Source organism: Musca domestica, unplaced genomic scaffold (assembly GCF_030504385.1).
Source record: "Musca domestica strain aabys unplaced genomic scaffold, Musca_domestica.polishedcontigs.V.1.1 12, whole genome shotgun sequence".
Classification (NCBI taxonomy): Eukaryota; Metazoa; Arthropoda; class Insecta; order Diptera; family Muscidae; genus Musca; species Musca domestica.
In genome coordinates this window covers 2,337,412-2,355,981 of record NW_026712155.1, presented here as the reverse complement: position 1 = coordinate 2,355,981, position 18,570 = coordinate 2,337,412, and the positions used below count along the sequence as shown (strand labels likewise).

General features: G+C 36.5%; 4 protein-coding genes across 7 annotated transcripts in view; 2 read left to right on the top strand and 2 right to left on the bottom strand.

Moving 5' to 3' along the window:
* Window positions 1-4,217, top strand: part of LOC101901263 (putative epidermal cell surface receptor) — a 46,508-nt gene extending 42,291 nt beyond the window's left edge. For 2 of the 3 annotated variants that reach the window (XM_059118066.1, XM_059118065.1), the window contains 4 exons: window positions 126-1,082; window positions 1,515-2,540; window positions 3,125-3,349; window positions 3,411-4,217. In XM_059118066.1, coding sequence (XP_058974049.1) covers window positions 126-1,082; window positions 1,515-2,540; window positions 3,125-3,349; window positions 3,411-3,418 — 2,216 coding nt within the window. In that variant the 3' untranslated portion in view covers window positions 3,419-4,217. The remainder of the gene's footprint in view (window positions 1-125; window positions 1,083-1,514; window positions 2,541-3,124; window positions 3,350-3,410) is intronic. The other variant, XM_059118067.1, reaches the window with a different exon arrangement.
* Window positions 4,218-5,246: 1,029 nt separating this feature from the next.
* LOC101900739 (protein SHQ1 homolog) lies at window positions 5,247-7,426 on the bottom strand. Of its 2 annotated transcripts, XM_059118064.1 has the most exons (6): window positions 7,316-7,426; window positions 6,897-7,230; window positions 6,534-6,840; window positions 6,291-6,474; window positions 5,925-6,069; window positions 5,247-5,861 (listed from the first exon to the last, which is right to left on the bottom strand). In XM_059118064.1, exons 2-6 carry the CDS (start codon window positions 7,082-7,084, stop codon window positions 5,264-5,266), a joined length of 1,422 nt encoding a protein of 473 aa, XP_058974047.1. In that variant the 5' UTR covers window positions 7,085-7,230; window positions 7,316-7,426; the 3' UTR covers window positions 5,247-5,263. The 2 variants fall into 2 exon arrangements, with proteins under 2 accessions (XP_058974047.1, XP_005185528.2); XM_005185471.4 differs by lacking the exon at window positions 7,316-7,426 and having other exon boundaries at window positions 6,897-7,303.
* A 1,751-nt stretch (window positions 7,427-9,177) lies between these two features.
* Window positions 9,178-10,703, top strand: LOC101901095 (nuclear receptor subfamily 2 group E member 1). Its single transcript, XM_020037454.2, has 2 exons — window positions 9,178-10,343; window positions 10,405-10,703. Exons 1-2 carry the CDS (start codon window positions 9,548-9,550, stop codon window positions 10,614-10,616), a joined length of 1,008 nt encoding a protein of 335 aa, XP_019893013.2. The 5' UTR covers window positions 9,178-9,547; the 3' UTR covers window positions 10,617-10,703.
* Window positions 10,704-13,640: 2,937 nt separating this feature from the next.
* LOC101900915 (uncharacterized) overlaps window positions 13,641-18,570 on the bottom strand; it is a 97,060-nt gene continuing 92,130 nt past the window's right edge. Inside the window, exon 12 of the mRNA XM_059118063.1 lies at window positions 13,641-18,413. Within this exon, the coding sequence (XP_058974046.1) occupies window positions 17,198-18,413 (1,216 nt within the window). The 3' untranslated portion in view covers window positions 13,641-17,197. The remainder of the gene's footprint in view (window positions 18,414-18,570) is intronic.

Genomic DNA, 18,570 nt, shown 5'->3' with positions numbered 1-18,570 from the left:
AATTATCCAATTCATATTTTGTCTGCACTCACATATTAATTTATTTATAAAAATGCGCTTCATTTAAATAATTTGCATTTGTACATAAAAATAAAACAAACAAATCTTCACCGCCACACCTCCAGAACACCCACCAAAAATGGAAAATGCCACCAAAAAGCATGAGTCGGCCACTGGTGGTGTTGGCAAAGCCGAGGCAGAAAAGAAACCAACAGCAAATGCCTTCTATCCCACATTGGATGGTAAACCACCCAAGAGCGGTGCACCATCACCACCATTCGGTTTCGATTATAAGACGGAAAAGCATGAGAAACATGATAAGCATGACAAACATGCCAAGAAGCCGCCAGTTCCAGTTAAACCTCAACAAAATGATGTCAAATACGATGTCCATGAGCCACAAGAAGATGATATTCCTGTGCATCAACACCCCGGTCTGGGACCAGGTTATGTTCCCGTCCATCTGACACATGGTGGTGTGGCCATTTCGCCTTATGACAGTGTTAATTATAATCAAAATCTGGCACCACAACATCCAGGACCACAGGGACCCTATGGACCTTTCTATCACAATGAAGCCTTCAATCCCTATGAACAGTACGATTTGAATCCCAACGGTATACCCCAGGGCAAACCTCCAGCACCCACAAGTCAATCGGACCTGTTTAATATCATAGGAGCAGGAGTGCCAGGCGGTGGCAAGTTGGGTCAATCGAATTTACCACCCCATGTTAGGATCGAACACATACTGCAACATCTGCAGCAAAATGTTAACCCAGCTGTACAAAATGGAGCTGCACCCCAAGGACCCTTTGTGCATGTCAACACCAGCGGTGCGGGAGGACAAGCACCCCAATATGTACCCATAGTTCATAGTGGCCTGCCACCTCCACCACCAGGTCATGGCATTGCCATTGTAGATGGCCAGCCCGTTTCATACGGAGGTTATCCCGTTATACCTGGTGTGGGACCTGTACCCACTCATCTCGGTCATAATGCCGGTCATGCATCCACCACAACTGCCAACGGTCTGCAGACACAATCGTCGGAACACGGTGCTGTAACGAAGACCCAAAAAACAGGTTGATTTTGAAACCCTAATTTTCTTTTTGTCTCTGTCTTTATCTTTGTCTGCATCCATATTTCGCATTAATATCCAAGTGCCCATTGCATTCCCCATTGAATATATGTTACTAATCCCGCCAACCAAACAAAACTCTAGTTCAAGCTCTACTTACATCAAAAATAAGTTACGGTTATCCCTCGATCACATTTCCATTCTTTGCACGAACACAACTCTACATCAAACAACACGCACACACACACATTAACAACTTGTAAATACACAACTGAGACTACACGGTGGGAGTGGTTAGCCTCTCCCATTTACCCCCCCCCCCCCTATATTTGCCTGTAGAAAAGCTTTTAGTTTGGAGTCCAAACCCCACAAGTGATACTCTGTTATTGGTTTAAGCTGTAGATAATATTAATTCCTATCAATTTCCATCGCCTAGGTTTCAACAATTTACAACCCGACATTGAAGTGCACACGTTGGAAGCCATTGATGCCCGCACGGTGCGCATTGTCTTCACCGTTCCCCAAGTCTATGTTAATTTACATGGCCGTGTGGAACTGCGTTATACCAATGGACCTGGCAACGATACCTCCAAGTGGGATCAGCAAATATTTGCGCCACCAGAAGATTTAATTGCCACCTCCCAAATGGAATTCGACTTGCCCAGCTTGGAACCAAACTCTTTGTATAAAATCAAAATTACCTTAATTTTAAGAGATTTGAATTCTCAGCCCACAAGTTCAATTTACACTGTCAAAACGCCTGCCGAACGAACCATTACACCACCTCCACCACCATCCGATTATCGTCCCGACTTCCAAGACATCTTTAAGACTGTGGAAGATCCAGAATTGAATGTCAGCGAAACCAACTCGACTTGGTTGCATTTGACGTGGAAGAAATTGTCCGATGACCACTTGGATTATGTTGATGGCATACAATTGAGATATAAGGAATTGACTGGCATGATTTACTCTTCCACGCCTTTGATACATCGTTCTCTTACCTCATACACCATTGAAAACTTGCAGCCCGACACTGGCTATGAAATTGGTCTTTACTACATACCATTGACTGGTCATGGTGGTGAGATGAGAGCTGGCCACATGATTAAAGTTCGTACTAGTCCAAAGGTTGATGTGTTTGCTTTCGATGTTACCGTTAATGTCACCAAGATTAAGGCTCAAAGCGTTGAAGTTACTTGGAGTGGTGTCCCATATCCCGAAGATAAATATGTTAACATTTACAGAGCTATCTATCAAAGCGATTCGGGCAAGGAAGATTCCAGTGTGTTCAAGGTAGCCAAGAGAGACAGTTCGACGGGTACATTGATTATGGACTTGAAACCCGGTACCAAATATCGTCTATGGTTGGAGATGTACATGACCAATGGCAAGATTAAGAAGAGTAACGTTGTTAACTTTATCACCAAGCCTGGTGGTAATGCTGCTCCGGGTAAAACTGGTAAGTTGGATGCAAGTTTTGATTTTTAAAATACTAACACGAATTTGAATGTATGTTGTAATTGTTTCTCAAGTTTTAACTGCATACCAAAGGATTCAAGCCTTCTTTGGAGATATTGGTAATGTTTTAGTTCATTTGAATAAAATATAAATGCATTTTAAGGAAGTGTGCTCGAATTCCAAAGAGCTTTCTATAGGTCACATATCCAATTTAGGGATTTACTCATATGTGAAATTTATTTTCTTGTTTGTATCTAAATACCAGTAGAAATAAACTTGATCTGAAATTGGCTTTTGCGAAAAATTCTACATGAAAAATAAAATTTTGAGTTAAGAGATGCCTGAAACGAGAATAAAAATGATTTGTTATATTATAAATTTCAGTCAGAAATAAACAGATAACTCCACTGATACTGTGGGAAAGCTCAAATAATTCCTAAGTAAACAATTTGCCCTCACTAAAATGCTTTAAATATATCCAATGCCTCTTATAGTATATTTAGAACCCGTATTCGTCAGATCACATAAATAAATTTTAGAATATGTTATTATTCGGAATTATAATGCTATTTTTATCCTCATTAGGTAAACTATTGCACGCTGGTGTTGATCAGCCCGTGGGAGATTACTATGGACCATTGGTCGTTGTTTCTGTTGTTGCAGCCTTAGCTATTATGTCGACATTAGTCTTATTGCTGATACTGACAAGAAGGCGTGTCCATCAAACCGCTTCCATAACACCACCCCGCAAGAGTGATGCCGCCTATGATAATCCCTCGTACAAAGTTGATATACAACAGGAGACAATGAGTAAATTTACAAAGAAAAACGAAGAGGAATTATTTTATTAATGAAATTCTTGTCTTTGTAGATCTGTAGCGGTTTTAAGCGATAACTAAACGGGTTTCCTGGAAATCCTTTGTCATCGTATTTTTTTCTTATTTCTACTCAAACAAAAATCAAAACATGAAATCCTAGTTGTGTCTTAGTAAATAGGTTTGAAAAACAAATTTTTATGTAAATATTTAAAAAAAGAAAAACTAAGAAACGAATTCCCAAAATATATATACACACATATACACTATATAATAATAATTACATAGCAATATTTTTTGTAATTCGAAATAAATAAGAACAAAAAATTGGTAAAACCATTTCCAAATCAGAGCAATGAACGAATAACTGAATAAATAGAATACTAGCTGTAGTAAAGTGCCAGAGTGTAATTAAATAATAAATTGAAAAGAAATATGAATATATTCTAAATTGGCCGAACAATGTGTACTGTATGTTTTCTCTCCTAAAAAACGAAAATTAAAGCCATTATTTAGGAAGGAGAAGAAGAAACATAAACAACTTTTAATAGTCTTAAGTATAAAGTTCATTTAGAGTTTCATGTCTTTGTTTTTTCTTATAATTTGTTGTATATAAATCACTATTTAATCTGTATTATTTTGTATGTCTATCAATCTATTTGTCTTCCCACAAAAAACGAAATCATGTATTTATTCCAATCATGGTATAACTTTCCTTACTTTTTCTATTTTATTTTTAACCACATGAAAGGCATTGTATAATTTTTAGCTTTACTTTTGCTTAGTTTTACACGTGAAAACGAGATAATTAAATCTAAGTTCGAAATAATAATAATAATAAAAGACTCCAAAAAATCACTAAACTGTTTTTAATGCTTCTATTTGCCAACGATATAGGAGAGAGGAGAGTATGACTGACTATGAGGTAAAGCAACAAATAGGTATTTATAACCAAAATGTAAGTTCCTATTTCTTTGATGGTTGCTGCAGATATTACAAAAATGTTAGGCTCACATTTCGAAAGGAAAGGTTAAGTGGCCTGAAGAGACAAACACAAGAAAACCATGAATATTATTAGACAATATTTTGATTGAAGTGAGCATATAATTTACGCTTATAACATTTTAGGGAAGAATTGAATATCTTAAGATTGGGCGGCAGATTGTTGAAAATACGAGCAATTCTTACGTAGAAAGATTTTTCCAACAGAGGAGTCAAGCGTGGTATAAGAATTTGTGGGTTCCTTACAGATCTAGAAAATGTAAACAGATCCAAAAGAAAAGAAGGTGTCTGCAAGAAAAACAACATTGACCTTAAATTCACAAAACACTTAAATGAACAACCAAGAAACTCCTTCACAGAAGGAAATATATGATCACGACATTTAACACTAAAAAATTTCACATAAATCTATAAAACAATAATTTAAACTTACGAAAAACAAAACCACAACTACGCTCAAAAATCTCAATACAAAATAAAAAGTGGGACATAATCAAGGCATGGACCAACTGAATTCTAATTTTCTTTGGCAAACAGGACAACTTTTTTAAAACAAAATTTACCTTGGACATTAAAGAATTTAAAACGTGGAATGGATAAGTATTTAAAGTAAGCTATTATTAGGGTTGCAAAAATGTAGTAATCCTATATCTTTACACAGCTACTGTAACAAGAAACAAATTATTTGCATAGTAAATAAAATAAATTACAAATGTCATCTAAATTCTAATCAAATAAGCAAATGTGCATTTCAATGATCATCACAAACTTGGTTTTTAAAAACAAGTAACTTTTTTATTAGAAAAAATATTTTGCCTTAATTTTTTTGTTTATATATTCATTGATATACACCGTCATTTTTCAACTGTATAAAGAAAAGGATAACCCACCTTACTTAAGATATATTCTACAATTTCAAACTCTCCATTTTCTGTTCTATCACACTATCACCATCACTGTCACTATCGTCACTGCTATCAGACGATGTGCTTGAAGAATCCGTTTCAGTTTCAACCGATTCATCCTCACTTGTCGAACTGGCAGCAATGTGAATATCCGTTATTAGTTCCTTTAAAAGTTCCGTTTCAAGTTCTTGCAGTCCCAAGCCCAGATCCTTTTTGAAAACATCGAATAAAACATTTTTTAAATTATGTGCCAACATTTGTAAATGTGAGTTTGAGCAAATGTTTTGATTTGCAACATATCGAATGTAGTCTTCAATGTAATAATGATTGAATACAGCACGTTCATTGAGACTGAAACAATCGTGCGTAATAAGAAGTTGTTTGAGAATCCACTGGGAATTATTTTGCAATGCCGCAATGCAATCTTCAACACATTGCCTACTCAGTTCGTAGTTTCGATATAAAGGATAGATTAGGGAACGTCTCATGAAACTGATAGCAACATCTTTGAGAGATATGAAGGGTTCGAAATATGTCAACGTGGCCGATAGTATGCTACGAGTCCAGGCGGATTCACAGTTGGGCTCATTTGATGTAAATCTGAAAGGTAATTATTTTAGATTGATATTAAGCGAAAATTTGTTTTAAGCGACAAAAGCTTACCTGACATCATAACATATGGCCAGCAATATACTTATGAGACCACAATCAACTTCCATGGGGTCATATTGATCTGGCATTTGCATTTGTTCTGGCTTAGCCGTCAGGTTGTGTAATAAATATTCTTCATCGCGGTCGAGCGTAGCATCTGCAATACATAATAAGGGGACTGTCAGAAGATTTTGTACATATTCATTGATTTCACAGATAGAAGGATTAAATTGCATTCCAATACAAAATGGATTATAATGTTTTCGGACAACATATCAGGACTTATTATTAATTATGAATAAACTTAGTGATTTTTCGTGATTATAGTATAACCGAATTGCAGTATAATATGCGAAAATGTTTTCCATTCATTAATACCTTTAAAATTATAAGTGTAATGCATGGGATTGTCCAGACCATCAGGAACTTGTAGCTCCACAAAATTCAATTTGTACTGATCACGACAAAAGTTTTTCATTTCGTCAATATCTCGATCTATTAGGCGTTGCAATGGGCTTATTCTATCCGGTTCCGGCATGCGAGTAATTGCATCTAAATCACACTGTAACACGAATGTGAATCATTTGAAATTACAATAATTGGATATTTTTCAAAGCTTACGTCAAAAGTTTTAATTCTACCACGGAATTTACTCGCAAATCCATAGCCATAAGAAGCTTCAGGTCTCAGTAGCTCGGCGTTATCGTCAATTTTAAGCAGGCAATTATCAGTGATTCTCTTCAATTTCCACAAATCTAAGGGACGCTCCGCAGTTTTGGTTTTGTTTTCTTGGGAGTTTTTCTCCGGATGTTCCTCCTCGTTATGTGGTAAACATGGAAGGGAAACTTGGAGCACATTGTCTTTAGAATTGAAGGCAAAACAAATATTTTTCAAATCTTTCAAATCAAAACGACGAGTGGAACGAAACCTACAAAGATGACTTGAGTATTATATGACCTGAAATTTTGTATACAATGGACATACTTATATAGCTGGACATCTAAATAGATAAGTACGTGATAGTCCTCTATGAAGATGTCACAATTTCGAATATTCTCCACAAATCTGCCAGTATGACCTTCGGACACTTGTCCTTTCGCCTTCCTAACATGCAGTTCCAGTTCACATGCATTATCCTTGTAACTGTGGTTGACTTGGGTAGAATTGGTCATATTGTGGGCTGACGGAACGTGTTCAGCAAAGAAAAACAAAATCAATCAAAACAATGGTTTTCGCACGTGTTTACTTTTGTACATTGTTTGCTTGCAAATCGGTTCTAACACATTTGTTTTTCAATCCCGATTCTCATTGTTTGGATCTATAAGTAAGGATTAGAAAAAATCAACAAATATGGCTAGTTTTTTTATTAATTAATTAAATGATTTAAATTATAAACAACTCACTGAATGAAGGAATCATAGAGGTGGCAAGCAATCGATTTCAGCATCGATACTTTATTGTAAAAAGTGTTATCGGTTGATAGTTTTTCAATCGATATTATCGGAGCGAATGGCTGAACTTTCCTCAGTTCCAGTCGGTTTACCAACAACGGTTAGTAGATTGGTCACATAAATAGAGATTTGTTCCAGAAACTGCAAGAATCCATGGTACAATAAAAAGGTAAGGTAGAGCTGCCAGCTGATTGCAATTTTTTCTAAGTGTGCCCGACTTCTGCCAATTTTTGGCCTGTTCCAGAACTGCAAGAATCTAAAAGTTTTTACTACGATAACCAAATTTCCCTTTATGATATCGAAGAAAATTGCAAAACTAGTAGATTCTTGCAGGTTCTGGAACAGACCATTTGTGTATCTATTTATTGTTTTGAAAAATAATAACAAATATTTTCAAAATCAATGATTGGAAGAAACTTAAATTGCGAGGCGTGCGTTAATGATATTAACCAGACTTGCCACGTAATTGAAGGATAGAACACTTATTTTTGAGATAACATCCAGGCATTTCATTCATCGTTCGCGCTATTTGACTCATTTTTAAAATAAACAAAAATATCAAATGAATGAAAACAGGAAGCAGGCAAAGTCTCAGGGCTGTATTTGTGTAGTTTTACGAAGCTGTTCTACCTCCTTATTGTACCATGGAACCGACCATCATTGATTTTCATCATAATATATACTTCCCTTTTAATAAAGTGGAACACCTTATCTCACTCGAAAATTTTCTCTGTGTAGCTTCGGAGTGAATTGCCATTTTATAATGTCGTGTTGCCAATTATGATTTGTAGCAAGTGTTGCCAACAATTTATATTGAGGGATGTTACATTAACCTGCTGTTTATTTAAAAAAAAACCAATAGTATTTGCTATGAATATTGAAGCAAAATTTCAATTTACTGGCTATTTTTAGTAAACATTTGGTTTCAAATTGAAACTCTTATATATTATATGAATCGATTTCATTTAGACTTGTGTTATTCTTTGAATTTTATATAAATGGGAGCCTGTTAAATATCCAATTTCAAGAAGACTATCAAAAATCTGTTTGAGATATGGTATCTCTGTAGTTAATTGATCATGATTCTTGGAACTCTGCCTCCAATGTTTCATCTGTTATAGAGATATATGCTCTATACCAGAACCTGCAAGAACCAACCAGTTTCGCAATGTTTTCTAACGGAAAATCGGTTATGTTGGTCACATTCTTGCTGTTGTCAAGCAGATCTTATTTGAATCCTTCAAATAATTATTGTGGGACTTTTATACTTTGTAGAGCATTAAATATTTTTTTTATTATGTTTAGGTTGGCGACCAACACCACCTACTGTATCCTTTTTTTATTAGTTTACCCTTTAATTTCTTTATTTACTTCCCATTACGATTGCAACAAGCCAACCAAGTATTTATCAATTATGGAATTCGTTTAGTATTTGTTAACAAGTTTCTGGTCATCAAACGTTCACTTGAGCTCAACAATGAATAGATTTGTTCCTTAAAGTTTCCACACCCTCGGCACACAACGCTAACAATAGTTGTTTATTTGACTATGAGTTTACCATTTAACCGCTAAGGTGTCGATTTGATTGTTAACCTCAAAAGAGTTACAGGATGGGAGGGTGAAAAAATATTGGGGTGGAACTAGGGTGATTTTTACTCTATTTAAAAAAAAAGGATTGTAAGGATTGCAAAACTACTAGATTCTTCCTGAGAAAGTCATTGATTATTTTTTTCTGTTTGTTTGTTGTTTGTTTTGAAATATAAAAACAAAAAATGTTCAACATCAATAATTATAAGAAAGGTAAATGACGGCAATATGCACGCACCTTCGAAAAATACATTTAATTTATTTTTTCATTTTATTCTACAATCTGAGAAAATTACCCACCCTAATAGTGGTCTACCATTGAAATCAAACAGTGCTGCGACTTGGTGGTCATATAATTGGTCAATAAAAGGCGTAACACCTAAACATTTGATTTGATTTGCATATCATTTGTGCCAACTCATCGTCCTTTGACATGACCTGTCACGTGTATCGAATTATTTGACCAATGTATTGGCGGTTAACAAAACCCAAGTGATAAACAAATATTTTATCAGTCATCCAGCGAATGGAGTACACCAAAATGTGACTATAAATATTCCAACAGCGAATGGGGGATATTTCAGTCTAGCCGAGAAGATGGCACATAAAACACAAACTCCTGGATTGGAATATCGTTTAGCGGATATGGCAGATTTGGCGCATCAAAAGTTGCTACTGTGCCAGGTTTGCGGGGATCAAAGTTCGGGAAAACACTACGGAGTGATATGTTGTGATGGGTGTTCGTGTTTCTTCAAGCGTAGTGTACGCAAGGGTAACATAACCGCCTACAGTTGTATAGCCGGAAAGGGAAACTGCATCATAGATAAGGCCCGCAGAAATTGGTGTCCGTTTTGTCGTTTCCAGCAATGCCTTAAGGTGGGCATGAATGTCCAGGCTGTGCAAGAAGAACGTGGTCCTCGACATCAAAATGCCGGCGCTTTGAACTGTTCCGCGGAAACCCCTAAAACAATGGCCAAAGCCCATGCAACAAAACGTCTAAGCTATTCCTCAAGTGTTATGTATTGTTATGCAATGTCATCACCTCTCACACCGTCATGTTCTGGGGGTTTGAAAAATTCAACTTTGTCACCCCAATCCAATGAAAATGCCTTTAACTTCCAAATGCTAGCTCAAATTCTGGTAACCTGTTTGCGTCAGGCCAAGAGCAATGAACAATTCCGCACACTGTCCCGCTGTCAGCAAGATGCCATTCTCCATTTGGTTTGGAGCGAATGCTTTGTGCTGAGAGCATCGCATTGGACACTCGACATTTCGGCCGTATTTGAAGCCTGCGGTGATGTGGCCTTGCAACGCATCATCAACGAAGCGAAGCAAATCAACGCCGATGTAATGGAATTAAATTTTCTTGAGACGCTTATTCTGTGTCGCAAGGGTAAGTAAGAAAGAGGGGTGTTGTGGGAATGTAATGAAATAATACAACTTTTATTTTTTAGAATATGCCTTAAATTCTGAATATGCCTCGCTCTTGGAGTCCTTCAGCAATAATGCTCTCTTGGCATTGGCCCGCTACACGGCCCAACAGTCGAATTGGCTGCGTTTTGGTTCTCTGCTGTTGGCCTTGCGTCAATTGTCACTGAGACGTTATGAATGCACCCTGACCGGACTTTTTCGTTCCATTGTCAAGGATATCATTAAGACATTGTAGGAGATTACAAGTTTGGGTGTTAAGGAAAATGGAACATCAAGAGTTGATGTCGTTTATGATACAAAAATTAATGGCTAAAATAAATTGAAGACAAAGAAATCAGAATATGTTTTAATTATATTAAAAAAAAAGATATGCAAATGAGATATCAATAATTTCATATATTTTTATTTTAAAAGAATAATATTAAAAAAAATAATAATGAACTGAACTATAAAAACAACATTTTTACGACAGCTGAAAGGAAAAAAAGTCAAAAGTGACGTGGCTCCAGCTCCAAGTTTGTATGGGCTACTGGAAATCCATAAGGAACCTAAAGCTCAAAAAACTCTTATTATTAAATATATTGGAAAATAGGTCGAACAAACCTACACTCATAATTAATCCATAAGAAAGTTCTTTCGTTGGGTCAATCTGCGAATAACTCTTCGTCGACCGAACATTGGAAATATGTTAAAAAATCTGACCAAATTATCGAAATATAATAACTATAACTCAATGGCATTCAAAAATATGACGATTTAGGAAAATGTCAGAATGGTTTCCTTTTTCGTAGTAGCCCCTTCAGTCCCTAACATTCGCAATCTGCACTCCACAACAATGATATTTGACACCAGATATCAGATACAGCCCAGAAATACCTTTACCATATACAGGGTTAGATAAAATAACTGCAATCAACTTCAGACTGCTGTCATTTCTAAACCACTCGTCCGACAGCTGTTAAAATTATTCACTAGACAGCTTATTATATTGTTTACAAGAGTACAAAAGCATTTTGGTGAGAATTTTCCAGAAAAAAAAAGTTATTCGTGATGGAATTGAAGCGTGATAGTGTGATTTCTTCATATTTGGCTGGAAAACCACAAGTGGCTATCGTTAGAGCACTCCAGCATTTAAATGTAAATAAATTTTTTGTGCCTCATACCATCGCTCTTTACCGTGATACTGGTAGCGTAGCCCGACATCAAGGATGTGGACGAAAGAAAACAGCAACATCAGCAGAAATAGTTCGAAAAGTAAAGAAGCGACTTAATCGAAACTCTTGTCGCAGTGGCCGAAAAATGGCTCCTGAGCTCATCATATCGCAATATTCCATTCGGCAAGTAATGAAAAATGAGCTTCGGGTAAAGCCATTTAAATTCCAAAAAGTGCAAGAACTTACGCCGCAACAGAAAGAAAATAGACTCAAAAGAGCAAAAAGTTACTTCGCTTGGCCGAATTTGGTTTTCTCCGAAAAACATTCGATGTCTAGCAGTTTGTAAACAAACAAAATTATCGTGTTTATTTGCCAAAGAGGTCAGCTGAAAATGTGCACTTTCGGTTGACCACCAGAACTCAAGCGCCGGCCACGGTGATGATGTGGGCCGCCATAACAGCCGATGGTCGCTCTCCGCTCGTATTAATCGACCGTGGCATCAGAATAAATGCCGAAATGCAACAGCAATCACCTCAAGCTCGAACAACACTTGTTTTATTAGAATATTATTGCGAAAATATTCTGGAGGGTTTGTTAAAGCCTTGGGCACGCAAACATTTTGGCCGCAGGCTTTGGACATTCCAACAGGACTTAGCACCATCGCACTCAGCATGCGCCACCCAAGAATGGTTACAAAATGAGGTTCCACGCTTCATTTCCAGCATACAATGACCACCAAAAACTCTTCGGACACCAATCCGTTGGACTATTGTGTCTGGAGTATTTTGGAAAGCAAGGTAGGCACTAAGAAATACCAAAGTGTCGATCACCTTAAGCAAGCGCTTCGCCGGGAATGGGTCTAAATACCGCAGACCAACATTCGGGCAGTGTGTGACGGTTTCATTGGCCGGTCATAATTCATGCCAAGGTGACCAATTCGAACAAATCTAAACTTATTTTAAAATTTGATGCTGTTTTCGACTTTTTTTGCTTTCATTGAATGAAATTTTGAAAAAATTTTAAATTTTTTTTATCTCACCCTGTAGCTCAAATATATATTTTCAACTGATTTCGGGTTAATTGTGCACTTAATGTCTAATATCAGTTCAAATGGCCTGAATCAAGTACATTAAATTTGGTGAAAATCGGTTCAGATATAGCTTTAGCTCCCATATATATGCTTCATCCGATTTGATCTTTAAGTCCTTCATATCCTTAATCCGGTTGCAGGTTTACTGTGCAAATAATGGCTAATATCAGCCCAAATGGATTGAATTTCAGGACGTAGGTTTCCATTTAGTGGAACTCGTCTCTAATATATATTTTTATACCCTACAACACCATGTGTTGGGGTATTATAAGTTTGATTGGGCCAAAAATTAAGGAACATCTCGAAATATTGGTCCCCGACCGAGGAAACCATATATATCTCTCCGAGCTAAGTCGATCTAGCTATCTATGCCCGTCCGTCCCTCCGTCTGACCATGTTAATTAAAAATCGAGGTGGCATTTGGGTTAGAATAGAAGCCTATTGTTTTTGGAGATGATCCCAAAATAATTAGGGGTTAAAATGGACCAAAAATAGAAAAATTACAGATTTTGCTGTTGCTCTAGAGGCCACAATTATAAACCAATCGACGAAATTTTGCATGAAGTTAGAGTTTATGGCTGGACAGAAGCCTATAATTTTGGTCATCGGACAACATTTAGCGGGTAAAATAAATTAAAACTTTTATGTCAAAACATACGAAAATTTTCAATAAACCACGAATATTTTTATTTCCCAGGCAAATCACAAATACATTAAAAGCTCACTTCCGATCATTTACGTGATGCCGATAGCCAAGACATGGGATATATAGCAAAATAGGCACAATTTTTATGTAAAAGAAATATATCTTCTCTATTCTGCCTATAAGTCACGAGCCGCTGGACTGATTTTCACAATTCGGAATGGTCTCTTGTGGAGTTATATTTGGCCGTTAATGCTTGAAATACTTACCTTTTCATAGCAAAGAGTTTCGGGGAAACTCCAATTTTTATTTATTATATTTCTCCCTTGGAAAAGAAAATACCAAATTTTATTTTTCATTCATCTACGATGTTAGTGTTGTTGTTGTTGTTTTTATTTTGTGTAATTTTCACTTTATATAGGGTTTACATTTTTCATCTTTAATTTCTTTGTTAATCTAAACGTTTTATATGTTTTTTTTTTATTTTTACGGAATTTATTCAAGTTATAAACGTGTTTTAAATTTTTTATTTATTTAGGGACTGATTTTACTAACATTAAAAATTGGAATAATGATCTCTTCTATAGAATATTTTTGATTTGGCTGTAGTTGTGTTGCGTTAACAGGTCTGAAGTATTGAAATGGATTTGGGTGGGTTTGTTTATGTTTAGCAGGTTGTTGTTGGGCCAATGAAGGGAGTAATGAATTGATTTATCAGTTGTCGTTTTCTTTGTTGGGTCATGTTTACATATCTGGCCTTTATTTAATTTAAATTTTATTTTTAATTTAAGGAGCCCAAATAAAACGGAATCCTTATGTGGTGATCTAATGATACTGCTGGAACCAACTCATTATCGACCCTTCATTGACCATGTTTTGCTTTTCTAGATTTCTTTGGCTTTGTCATTGATAAACTAAGTAAATAGAAAACATTTGGTTTTGTTTAACAATTCTTTGGCTTATATTTCAAATATATATAAAAAGGTTAGATTTTAGTTATAGTTTTTTTATTGTTGTCAATACAAAATAACTCATCATTTTTTAGATTTGGTTTTGATCTTTATATATTTTTATAGTTTTCTTTTTTTTTTCCTTTTGTAATACACATATTGTTGTTAACTAAATGTTTTTATTTTTATTAATGGTAGTTTTAAAAACAGGCATACCTTTTCTTGGGATCTTACAAAGATACATATGCACATATACACGAGTGTGTGTGTATGTGTAAGTAATTTGTGCGTATATCCATATATCTATGCGGATACATGCAAAGGACAAAGAGGGGGCAAATATAGAAAGAAACTATTTAGTCTTAACAATTATAATCTTAACAAGTAACATTGACTATATATATGTTTTAAGAGAGAGTGTGTGTGTATATATGTGAGTATTTCAGGAAGGAGTCTAGTAATGAATGACCGGGATGAGGATGGATTTATCTTTTGTTTATATTCTATTTTGTTATTACTTAGAGTGTTTTCATTTTTTTTTTTGGTTTTTGTTAACGATTGTCATGTGAATCAAAGGAAACTAACACCTCTTTTTTTCTTGTAGTTTTTTTATTTTCTTTTGTAAATATGTAAGTATGTATGCTGATGTATTCTATTTTTGTTATGTACTATGCCTAGTATTTTAAAGAGATTTTTGCTTGATTTAGGGAACAAGAGCTCAGATAATGTGAAATTCAGGAAAAATTGAAAATGTGTGAATTGCATGAATATGGATTTCAAAATTACCCTATGTCACCTCGTCAAAAAAGTGAAGTCCAGTCCAGTCTCATGCTGGGTTGGGAACATTCTATTGACTTTTTTTTAAATTTATTGTGTATTTATAAATTGTGAAGCACTATTTCAAATTGGAAGCAATAATTTCTGACACTAGGAAAAATATCCGTTTACAGAAATTACAGGTTGAGATGAAAAAACCGCAACCAACTTCAGACTGCTGTCATTTCTAAGCCATTCGTCCGACGGCTGTTAAAATTATTCCAGTGACAGCTCATTACATTGTTTACAAGCGTACAAAAGAATTTTGTGTGAGAATTTTCCAGAAAAATGTTATTCGTGATGAAATTCAAGCGTGATTTCTTTTTATTTGGCTGAAAAAAAAAAAACAAGCGGCTATTATTTGAGCATTCCAGCATTTAAATGTGAATAGATCTTTTGTGTCCCGTACCATCGCTCGTTATTGTGATACTGGTAGAGTAGCCCGACGTCAAGGAAGTGGGCGGAAGAGAAACAACAACATCGGAAGAAATGGTACGAAAAGTAAAGAAGCGACTTGATCGAAACCCGCATCGCAGTGGCCGAAAAATGGCTCGTGAGCTAAATATATCTCAATATTCCATTCGGCAAATATTGAAAAATGAGCTCGGGGTAAATCCATAGAAATTCCAAAAAGTGCAAGAACTTACACCGCAGCAGAAAGAAAATAGACTCAAAAGAGCTAAAGAGTTGCTTCGCTTGGCCGAAAGTGGTGAACTGCCGGATTTGGTTTTATCCGATGAGAAAACAATGAAATGTGCACCTTCGGTTGGCCACCAGAACTCAAGCGTCGGCCACGGTGATGATGTGGGCCGTAACAGCCGATGATCGCTCTCCGCTCCTATTAATCCACCGTGGGATCAGAATAAGTGCGAAATTTTTCTGGTGTATTAAAGCCTTGAGCACGCCACCCAAGAATGGTTAAAAAATGAGGTTCCTCGCTTCATTTCCAGCGCACAATGGCCGCCAAAATCTCCGGATACCAATCCGTTGGACTATTGTGTCTGGAGTATTTTGAAAAGCGAGTTTGGTACTAAAAAATACCAAAGTGTCGATCACCTCAAGCAAGCACTTCGCCAGGAATGGACCAAAGTACCGCAGAGCAACATTCGGGCAGCGTGTGGTGGTTTCATTAGCCGTTTGAAGGCCATAATTCGTGCCAAAAGTGACCAATTCGAAAATATCTAAACTTTTTCTAAAATTTAATGCTATTTCCGACATTTGTTGCTTTCATTCGATAAAATTAAAAAAAAAATGTAAAAATTATGGCGTTTGACTTTGTTGCAGTTTTTTTTATCTCACCGTGTAGTTTACCTAGGAATGGAAGAGTAAACTGATTTATAAGTAGTTTTAGGCGCCCAAACTTGGTTAGGATATATATTTTTTGAGAATGAGTTTTTTCTGGGCAGCTGTACTTTTGATACGTTTTAATCTTTTCCATTCGATGAAAAGGGTCCGAAAGTAATTTCAATCTACAGCTTTGAGAAAACAGTATAAGAATGGCTAAAAATGTTGCAATAAAAATAAAATAAATATTTAATCTTGTTTTATCTAAATTGACTCGTTTACAAACACATCGTTCATACTACAACATTACAATGAAAATATTTTTAACATTTTTCTATTTTTTTTTAGTTCAACAAATTTTCGAATTGAAACAAAACATTGTACTACAGCGTGAGGTACCATCGCCTTGTTATCCAATCGAATCTCTTCTTACTCTTCCGTTTTAATAAAGCTTTTCTGATTTCCATTTAAGTCGTAATGTTTAATATTAATAAGGAATGATAATAAATGTATTTTCTTTTGCAATCAGTATAATAATTAATAATAAAAATATAAATAATATATTCCTCGATCTATGATTTAAAATATATAATTTGAACCCATAAATATATTGGAGGTCCCTGATTTACAGAGTGCCGTTATTCGTTTCCATCTTCTTCTGAGGGAACACTACTCAAAATGTATGTCACACTTATATTTAATGGAACCGTGATTGAAATGAATATTCCGAAATGTATCCGGTTTAGTTTAGTTGCGCTATGATCGTTTAACAGCCATAAATTTTTCTTTCAAATATTTTCAAAACCTCATTCCGTCGAGGAATTGCATTTACTTACTATCGTCCTTCCCCCCATGGCAGGGGAGAATTTAAACCGTATCCTACCTACTCAGTAATGCCTCAACATTGAGAGTAATTTCAGGTTTCTTTATATTGCTGTGATCTTCAATGGGAACTGTGGTGTTGGAATTAACCGAAGCCGTTGTGGTTGCCGTCGATGAGGCATCTGTGGTGGGACTTTCCATGATGACACTGTTGTGCAAGGGTAGACCACCATTTAATGAACGCGAAGGGGCCGGTGATGTTGGTGCCGATAGTAGAGTAGGCGGCGATGTAGATGAAAGGTACCCTCCCGTCATTCTTCTCGGAGATTTTCCAGTCATTGTTTGTTGCGATGGTGGCGGCGGCGATTGGGCATCCACTGTGGACGGTGGACTACGATTCATGTTGCTGTCTAAACTACTGTGCTGTTGTGAAGAGGCCGGCGACAGGGGGATCTCCTCGATCTTCTCCAAATCCTGAGCTATGGAATTGGAATTTTGTTTATGGACTCGATTTATTGTCCCCTTGGGACTTCTTGAGGTATCGTGCAGTATAGGAATCTCGAGCATTGAAGACTTGTTCGACAACGACATGGTGTGGTTGGACTGTAAGGAAGACTGGTGATGTTGTTGATGGTGGTGGTGTTCGGACTTGGAATGCGTGTCATCACGATCCAGGCTGAATTGACGTCGCAGCAGACGTGATGAGCCGGGTTTCTCGAAACGACTTGCCTGGGTTGGTAAATTGCCGCTGTTGCTCTGCATGGCGGCAGCTGGACCAACTCCACCAGCGCCGTATAAATATTTGCCGTCATAGAATTGGGTGAGGTTGCTCTCGCTTGGACTGAGACATTTGTAGTGATTATAGGGTGAACTCAGATCCATCATTTCTTCCAACTTCTTGTAGAGCCGCGAGGAAGATCCTGCCGTTGAGGATGGTAGACGATTGAAATTGTTGGGATTCAGCAGATTATCGGTAGCTAAATCGGTGATTTTTCTCGGTTGCGGTGATGTTGTGGGCGTTTTAATGGGAAACTCCGGACACAATGTCATGTTGGGGCTGATGGTGGTGGTCGAATTCGAATCCAATGAATATGAGTTGGGTAGATTGGGCGATGAGACTTCCACATTTGTGGGCGGTGTTATTTCTACTTTTACTTCGACGGATTCTCCCGCCAGGGAGGACGATTGGCTGGACGAGGGATTTGTACTATTGCGTGATTTATTGGCCTGAGCTTTCAGGGTAATGGAGTTGCGTATCAATGATTCATCCAAACTGAGGGAGATAAAGAGAAGGAAAGAAGATATTAACAAAACTATCTGGAGATAGTTTTTTTGTTCGTAGGAGACCTACCCATGTGATTCTCTGTTGTTTATTTTTGTCACAAACAATAATTTGCCGCATTTAGTAAAAGACTAGTAATGTTAGTAGA

Coding starts and splice junctions, on each gene's coding strand:
- LOC101900739 (XM_059118064.1), bottom strand. CDS start 7,084: ATGACCAATTCTACCCAAGTCAACCACAGTTACAAGGATAATGCATGT. Junction 6,475..6,533: donor GTAGAATTAAAACTTTTGAC/GTAAGCTTTGAA, acceptor TTCGTGTTACAG/TGTGATTTAGATGCAATTAC. Junction 5,862..5,924: donor GCCATATGTTATGATGTCAG/GTAAGCTTTTGT, acceptor ATTACCTTTCAG/ATTTACATCAAATGAGCCCA.
- LOC101901095 (XM_020037454.2), top strand. CDS start 9,548: ATGGCACATAAAACACAAACTCCTGGATTGGAATATCGTTTAGCGGAT. Junction 10,344..10,404: donor GCTTATTCTGTGTCGCAAGG/GTAAGTAAGAAA, acceptor TTTATTTTTTAG/AATATGCCTTAAATTCTGAA.